Source organism: Lepidochelys kempii, chromosome 1, assembly GCF_965140285.1.
Source record: "Lepidochelys kempii isolate rLepKem1 chromosome 1, rLepKem1.hap1, whole genome shotgun sequence".
In the NCBI taxonomy this organism is placed as follows: Eukaryota; Metazoa; Chordata; order Testudines; family Cheloniidae; genus Lepidochelys; species Lepidochelys kempii.
In genome coordinates, this window is record NC_136380.1 from 117,734,531 (window position 1) to 117,743,771 (window position 9,241).

The 9,241-nt window shown below is 43.2% G+C and overlaps 1 protein-coding gene across 1 annotated transcript in view; it reads right to left on the reverse strand.

The window, feature by feature from the left end:
- The window catches only part of IL1RL1 (interleukin 1 receptor like 1), a 44,359-nt gene extending 37,256 nt beyond the window's left edge, over positions 1-7,103 (reverse strand). The window contains exons 1-2 of the mRNA XM_073327534.2: positions 7,052-7,103; positions 824-894 (exon numbers count right to left, since the gene is read on the reverse strand). Of these exons, the coding sequence (XP_073183635.1) occupies positions 824-887 (64 nt within the window). The 5' untranslated portion in view covers positions 888-894; positions 7,052-7,103. The remainder of the gene's footprint in view (positions 1-823; positions 895-7,051) is intronic.
- Positions 7,104-9,241: the final 2,138 nt, after the last annotated feature.

The following is a 9,241-nucleotide window of genomic DNA, read 5'->3' on the forward strand; positions in this document are numbered from 1 at the left end:
TAAATAATATTACACTGGTAGATGGTGGCTGTAGAGACAATCCAGGAGCCCTTACTTGCGTGGTCACATTGAAGCAGAAGGGACTACTAACATAAATAAGGGTGGCGGGCCCGGCCTACGAAAGCGTGGCAGTCATGTTTGCATTTAGCCAACATCTCACACAGCAATGTGCATTAAAAATCACCTTTAATGAGAGAGGAAATGTTAGCTAGGCCTCCAGTATAGCAAAGCACTTAAACATATGCTTGACTTCAGTGAAACGTAACCATGTGCTTAGGTGATTTTGTTGAATGGGGGCCTAGAATACCAGTTATCCTTTCATAAAGCACCTTTACCTTCCACCTGCATAGCTACCAGAAGCAGACAAAGGAAGCTTAGGCCTTGTCTACGCTGCCATTTTACAGCACTGCAACTTTCTCGCTGAGGGGCGTGAAAAAACACCCCCCTGAGCGCTGCAAGTTTTAGCACTGTAAAGTGGCAGTGTAGACAGCGGCACTCCCAGTGCTGGGAGCTACTCTTCTTATGGGGGTGGGTTTTTTGTAGCGCTGGAAGAGCTCTCTCAGAGCGCTGGTGCCGCGGCTACACAGCCATGTTAAAGCAGCACGTTAATGTTGCTAGTGAAGACCCTTAGTTTAATATCTCAGAGGCGGGCAGTGGTTGATGTATTTTAATAACCTGAGGTAATACTATCTGGGACTAATTTTAAACTGTGGTTGGTGGCTTGAACTAAGCCAGCTACTTTTAAGTAAAGTGTCCATTATTTGGGGACTTTCAAGCTATTTCTGTAGAAGAGACAGTCACATATTTGTAACATGAGACTTACATAATTCTGATGTCATGGAAACTGAGAGGAAAGTAGATAGCAGGATCAAGTGCAGAAGGCCCATCACGGTTCTAAATCAAGAAATAAAAAGAAAGAGTGGGATTTTGCAGAGTGCTCTCTTACTGCATCCACAGTACTATCGCTGCAGTACAGATAAAGGTGCACATCGATTAAGAGATAACAGTACAGTGGGATGATAAACTGAGTCATACGGGCTGCTGACTGTATAGTGTGCTAGTTCTGCAGCATGATTTATAGCATTTGCCTCATAAACTAATACGAGAGTTAGATTATGTTGACGCTGCCATTACAGTGTTAGTTGCTCACAGCAGTGTTCCTAGCCTCTGTTTGCCAGAAGCTGGGAGTGGATGATGGGGGATGGATCACTCAGTGATTGCTTGTTCTGTTCATTCCCTCTGAAGCACCTGGCATTGGCCACAGTCAGAAGACAGGATACTGGGCTAGATGGACCTTTGGTCTGACCCAGGATGGCCGTTCTTATGTTTATGAAAAAATTATTCATTTTTGCTGATTTTTCCCGAGCTTGGTCTTTGCTAAAAGGTGAATTTGTTCCAAAAGTTTGAGCAAAAGCTGTTGAACAATTCTTGGCTTATGCAAGCATGAGAAATATCTCTGTATTCTAATGAAGGCCAAGATTGCACTCAACCCCATGCACAAATGCATAATAGCAGGGAAGGCATAAGAAGCCTCCAAATCTTGTGTTCCTCATGCAGGGTGGTGTCAGCCTCAACCCTTGCAATCACCTAAGCACAAGAACCGTGCAGGATTCGTGCCATTAATGACATTAAGGAAGCCAAAGAGGAGGTGAAGACATGGCCCAAACAGATGTGCAAGGAAGGGAGTGCACACTGCACCCTCTTAATGGGTGTAGCAGCAGACATACTCCCATTACATACAGTACCAGAAAGTTCCGGAGACTTCACAATGCCTGCTAGAATTCACACTGAGCAGCATGGCTCAGCACTTCCCCAGCAAAATACTTTATTAGGGAAAAAATGGTGTAATTGGTATTCGTTTATGGAGATTTGCAAATATAGCCTTTCCCTAGCTCAATCCACACACGGAGGGCATGGATCAGCATTTATGTCGCACTCCCCATCAGTGCCTGGCCCAGTGCAGGGAAGCTGATGATCCAACCAGTGGACCAAATTCAGTGATGAATCCTGGTCACGTGCTACCTGAGGCACATTGCACATACACTAGGAAGAAGAATCCAGACAACATCTCAGAAGACAGAATAAGTACAATCCAGCTAAACTAAGCAGCCGTAACAGTTTACCGTATTCAGCATTTCTGTTTTGTAAGAAAATTTGACATTTCATTTGAGATTTTTGAAATTTCCTACAAAACAGATATGCCAAAAAAACCCTCTGTTTTGGAAAATTTAAAAACTTCATTTCAAAATAAAATTTTGCTTTCAACATTTACCTTGTATTTTATTTTTATTTTACCATTTTTGTGACATATCCAGTAATAGTACTGCATAATATGACATGTCACAACAATTTCAAGTTATGTCATAATATAATTGGGAAGCCACATCTTGCATCTGTTGCAGATCAGTTTTCAAGAGAACCCTAATTCGGAGTGAATTACAACAACTGAGCTTGGAGATAAAGAAAGCATGAACGATATTGGAAAAGAGGTAAGTAACATACTGCACGTGTTAAGTACACTGTCTTTACTACCATGCGGCGAACTGAGGCGGCCGCCTCAGGTGCCAGACTGTTCGGGGGTGCCACTAGGACCCAGAGTGTAGAAAATTGTGTCTGCTGCTGGTGCATATGTATTCTCTCTGCTCTAGATGCACAGAGATGGTGGAGTGCTGTGCTGGAGGAAGGAGGGCACAAAAGACAGAACAGGCAGGCAGGAGAAAAGGTGAGAGGGAATAACAAAGCAGCAGGAGCTGCAGGGAGAGAGAGAGAGAGGAGGAGGAGCCTCTTACGTACCTCTCTAGCACCCCCAGGAGCCTGGACTGATTTACACCAGCTTCTCAGGGAGCTTTCTGTTTCCTGCTGCTTCCCTGAACCCACTTGAGGAGTCAACTGAAGTAGTAGGAGCCAGTTAGGCCCTTAAGACGCTGATATCATCCCTCACTCAGGCCCTGCTACCAGCCTGCTTATTTGTCCCCTTCAATTGAGTGTTGAGCAGGGCCGGCTCCAGCGTTTTTGCCACCCCAAGTGGGGAAAAAAAAACAAAACCACCTTGCCACTGAACACGGAGGCGGAGCAATGGTGTGGCCGTCGAATTGCCGCTGAGCGCGAAACACGCTGTAACGGAGCGGCAGCCAAATTCCTGCCGCTGCCGAGGGCGGATTGCCGTCCCAGAGCCCAACATCCTGCCACCCCTTTACATTTGCCGCCCCAAGCACCTGCTTGGTTCGCTGGTGTCTGGAGCCGGCCCTGGTGTTGAGAGCCACTATAGCTGGAACAGATCAGCAGTCATGAGTGAAAGAAGAAAACACTGCTCTGGGGCAGCATTCAGAAAAAGAAAGAAAGCAAAGGAAGCTTTTCTATCTAAGCAGGAAGGAGCTCTCCTGAGATACATAGACACAAATGTTCAGAGTGAGCCTTCCGGCCCCAGTGAGGATGTGAGTGGTGAGGAGATGCCTGATCTTCCAGTTAGTCAGAGTGCAGGTGACCTGGCAGCTACTGCAGCATCCATCTCTCCATCTCAAATGAATGTAACCATGCACATTCCTGAAGAAAAGTGTAGATCAGAGAAGAGTGTGGTGGAGGTGCAAGAAACAGCTGCTCCTGAGTTTAGTTCCTTAAGTCTAGATGATCCAGGACTCTGGACCGACTTGAGCAGTAGCCTGAGGGACTTCCTTGTACTGCATGGGCCACAGCAAGTGAAAAACTTCATGTTCCCCAAAGACAATGAAAATAGACGTTTTCATCCAACACATTACTGGTGTGAAATCCCCAATGGTGACAAAGTGGAGAGGCCATGGCTTATGTACTCAAAAACCCAGAATGCTGCATACTGTTTTTGTTGCAAACTCTTCCAGTCTAATGTTCCAGCCACATTGGGTTCTACAGGAACAAAAGGACTGAAAAAATCTGGCTAGAAATCTGGCATGCCATGAGAAGGCAGCAAATCACCAGAGAGCATTCCAGAGCTGGAAAGAGCTTGAGATGAGATTAAGGTTAAAGGCCACCACAGATGATCAGCAATCTGCTTTCTAATAACTGCACATATTACCTGGATTAAGAAATTGTCCAAACTCAAACTCTCTTTCCAATTTCGGAAAGAGAGAGAGAGTATGTGTGGGAGAGAGAGAGTGACAAGAGGGTGATATGTGTGTGACAAGATGGTGATGTGTGTGTGTGTGTGTGTGCGTGTGCGGGCAAGCAAGCAACAAGAGGTTGATATGCCATAGGTAGAAGGTAGGGTTTGAAGCTTAATGGAAATTCATGAGCACTCACAACTCTCAATTTTTGAGAGGTAGCATAGGCCATTTACTAAAAAACTCTAAGCTTTCTTTTATATAAATTAAGGAATATTTGCCTTGCAAAAATTCTGTCTCTGGACACATAATGCTGTAACAGAAAAGAGTTAACCAGGACTTGGTCTACACTTCGAAGCTTTGCTGCCATAACTATGTTGGGTAGGAGTGTGAAAAAAAATCACTCACCCCAGCCAATACCGCTATACCAGCAAAACTCCTGGTGGAGATGCAGTTATACTGCTAGAATAGTGCTTTGTAAGCATAGCTAATATCATCTGAGCAGGTGGTGAAGCTCTGACAGCAAAAGATCTTCTTTTGCCAGCATATACTGCATCTACACTAGTGTCCTTTGCTGACATTACTGTCCTGGCAAAGACTCTGTAGTGCAGACAAGTCCATAGGCTTGCTGCACTTCCTTGTTCACATTAAGAGTTTAACTTCAAAGCCCACTTCACACTAGTGGAACACGACTTGAATGCCAACATTATCCAAACAAAAGATAACCAAGCCAGAGTCAACAGGACTGAGAGGGGAGCGAAGGCACAACTCGCAGATGCCCTAATTTGTGCACTGGCCAGGACTTGGAACTGGCATATCAGCAGCGTCAGGGGTCACATGGAACCAGATGTGACAACTAGATTGCAAAGGAGGCCCCTTGTTCCAAGGGTAATTCTTGGAGAGGCTTTTGGGTTTGTGATCAATTTGCACCAGCAGAGTGGGTGCAAAATAGTCGCATTGCACGGGTAAATTCTCCCCAAATAATTTTAGCCACTGTGTTGCTTCTTCACTGCACCGTATCACTACATTCATAAAACTCCTTGTATGTGCCTTGGCATCAGTTTTCAGCAGGATCTTGATTCATGTACAGCACATGTTGAGCTATAATTAGAGAAGTATGTTTTTCAAACACACTTTTTTCAGGAATTCAAAAAAACAAAACTTGATTCTGCTTCCATTTTCCATTGAAGTCAATGGCAAATCTACAAATGACCTCAACAAAAGCTGGATCAGAGATTAGCACTGTTTAGACACACTGATGGACCTGGCAATATGGACCTGGTTCTCCAATACCTTATACCTTGTGCTATCATTTACAATCATGTAAAGTGTGAGAACAAAGCAGATGTAAAATGCTACCATTTTCATTTAGTAACATGTTACATCCACTGGGCACAAGTGTTTGCACAAAATACAAGGTGCGAGGAGACAGGCCCATGGTTCCAGAATGGCAAGAATGGGCAAATGACTCCTGTATCTTGGCTGAGGGACAGGGGCAGCCTGACTTTGGACCCTCAAACATTTGTGGAATCTCTTAAAATAGTGTGATGTAGGATTCAGGCTATGTGACAGTATTGTATATTTACAGGGGAATATGATCCCCCACCCCCAACTTTTGCAGATATATTTGGAACGTACAATATGTTTAAAGTAAAAACTACCTAACAGTTTCCTGGAAAACCACTTACTCAGTAGATTTATTTCCATAATATCCTGCCAAAAATGTCAATTTTCTAGATAAAATAGCTTTTCCTGTAATTCTCCAACAGCTTTACTGCAACTTTCCTTCGACCCTGATAATAAGTTCCGAGGTCTGAGGGAAGAGATATACCTTTATGGGCTCAGTTCTCCAAACCTTTACCCATGTGAAGGAGACTTTGTATATCCAAAGTCTGAACACACAGGAATGCCTTCCAATGTCGTATATTTCTCTGAATAGACATGTCAGACCCTGTAAGGTGCCAAGTGGCAGCAGCTGTCTTTGATTTCACAGGCAGTGAGAGTGCTCAGGGTCTAGTTATTATATTATAAAGAATAGTTGTCTACCAAAGTAATTTTCCTCCCCCAAATACAGCTGTGTTAACAAACACAATTATCAGCTGTTTTCCAAACTTGCATATTGGCAATACATAACTGATATTATTTATAATATTGTTTACAAATATTACTAAACATAACATGCATACACTTCACACTAGCAAAAACTGACAATTAATACTATAGTAATTTACTCATTCACAATGTTTTATGACGTTGATATAAAATGCCAGCTGATACCCATAATGTGAAGAAATCTTAGAAGCCTTCATAATGAGCACCCATTCATCTTTCAGATGTTATTTTCACACCTTTAGCAATACACAATGCTTTCACTCTGACAGCAAATGATGCTTTAAAATAATGAGCATAGCATTGGACTTAGTGCCAGGAATAGCTCTCAAGGGAATCAGTACCTTCCACATTAGTCAAAACTGTAACTGTATAGTTCAGCAAGCCCAACATTAAAATATAACAGTTTTTAATTATTGTGCTGTACATATTGCTGTACATAGTGTAGTAATGCAGTGTTTTGAAACAGGCAGGTATATCAACATGGAAAATACAGTGCTGCAAAAACCATTTGCACACAAGAAGCATCATTCATATCTTTGAATTGTAAACAAATGTTCAGCTCAGGAAACTGAAGGAAAAATGTTAGTTTCAAACTGAACCTCCTTTCAAGGGAGGTCATTCATTTTAGTTCCAAAGTTACCTGTATTCTACACAAACTTGGAGTCCCTCACTTTTCTTTTACTCAACATTGTTTACATCACAAATAAAGAATCTTGTAAATGAGATTATACAATTATTCATGCTAAAGGAATGGATCCCACAGAATGTTCAGTTTCCTACATGAATTATTTTTTGTGTGCTCTTTATTTTGACTCTCCATCACACACTGAATTACATTTAAATTATAATATAGAAATTGAACCTACCAGTTGGACAATTCAGAATGGAGAGAATCAACTGAGTCAGTGTGTCTTGTCCTCCACTTTGATTCCTCTATTACAGCACATGCCAGAGATTAGTGGAAACTTTATAAACTTGCTTCTGCAATTCATGCCTGTAGGAACAAGATATGTAACCTCATTTCAAGGCACCTCCCACTGCATAGGATTTATCACGTAGTAGATACAGAAATTGTTTTGGTAACCAGTGCCTATCAGATGTGGTCTCTGCTAACCAGAAATAAATATACTTCTTAAACAACACTGCATTCATTATTAATCACTATGTGCAACACTTAAATCAACTTTTTAGAGCCTTTGGATTATAATGTAATAAGCCTGCTGGCTAATTCCAGTGCACCCTTCCCCACAAACATCTGGCAGAAAAGGACAGAGCTGCACTTGGTCAATAAAAGGCATTGTATGATTCACTTTGATTAACAACCAAAAATAAGTGACAGATAAAGAACATTAGGGACCAAAAACATGAACTGAAAGAGGGTAGAGAGAGCACAGAAGAGGAACTTGAGAAAGACTGGCCAGGCAGCAAGGCCAAAGAAATGACCAGAGCTGGAATAGCAGGAGCAGCTTTTTAGTGAGGGAAGCAGCCATGAGGTAGCCCCTTTAAAGGACTTCTTCAGGAATTATGCTGTACTTTTTCTCACTACCAAACAAACAATCCAACAATACAGGACATGTATACACCAGAAAGCTTTGACATTGCAACCACTGCTGCAAAGCCCCAGTGTGGAAGTAACACACCATATGTACACTGCCATCATTACACCTGTTACCACCACTGCTGGCATTGTTACTCTTGCTCTGGACAAGGCTAACCATTGCACTGTCCACCATGGCACTCTGCATCATTGCACGGCTACTACAGGCAGTTAAGTGCTGGTGTAACAACTACAACTGAACAATTAGTCCTCCTAATCCAATCCCACAATGCTTCAGCCAACCCTTCAGTGACGGCTTTATAAGCTCAGATCACTGGCTCTGTCACTTGTCAAGCCACTCACTGACTGACTACAGGCAGCCCCAAGAGCAGCCAAAACAGTGGACTCATCTCTGCCTGCCTCCCTCCCATCAGGAAACCGTTCCATGCAGGCCTAAGCACAGCCAGCACAGGCCTTGGTTGCTCCCTGCTCTGCCAGGCAGCCTCTGAACTAATTCCATAAAGGCCTGAGAGCATTCCAGGTGGTACCTGGCTGGGTTCCGCTCTACCCCTTCTTTTCTCCATAAGCAGCAAGACAATCCAAAATACAGTTTTATTCAAACTTTGCAGAAACATGGAAAAAAAATCTCATGGCGCTTTATGCTGACGTTAGATCTTTCAGCTGCCTTCAGTACCGTTGATCATGAAGTGTTCTTGTGTCACTTAAGCACTGTGACAAGAGTGAATTGGCCTGTGTGTGGGTGGTTTCATTCCTTTCTTTCTGAACACTCTCAAAGGGTAGCCTTGGACAGTTAGCCCAGAGGGCATGGCGCTCCATAAGCATCCATCTTGTTTGCTTTCCTGATCAATGTGGGTACATGAGAGAGGCCACTGAGAGAGTTAGTGAGGAAGTACGGCTGTGATGCTTTCTGTGTTCTGTCACTCTCAGCTCTGTACCTCTATTTCATCCCATCCAGGCACTGCTGTTGAATGCTTTACCCAGGGTCTGAGACTCGTGGGAACTAGTGAGTTGAGGCTCAATGCAGATAAAACAAAGGTGATGTAGTAGGTTGGAGGCAGGTGTGTTGTGATAATTGGGCCTACAAATTTGCCCTACTGTAAAACATACATGAGAGTTTATAAGATGTCACAAGAACCTATAAAAACAAATGTTGATGGGAAAAAGTATGAAAGGGAGACAGAAAAACTGAATGAGTCCAACCAAAAAGGCCTACTGAGATAACTCAATGACTGTGTAGAGATCGTGCTTGGTAAACAAGAAAAGCGTGGAACCAGAAATCAGTGACCCAAAATTGGTGAGTGTGAAAGTTGGCCTAATTGTTGGGCAAAATAATGAGGGGATGGGCTATTCTGCCCACCATTCCCTGTGTGGGTCCTTAAAGAAACAGACTTTGGGGAGGAACATTGGCTACTAGAGCAAACTTCACCATCATGGCTGCCACCCTGACCATCTCCTGGGACCCTGGACCTTCTTCATCTTAATTGTGAGGGACGTCCTG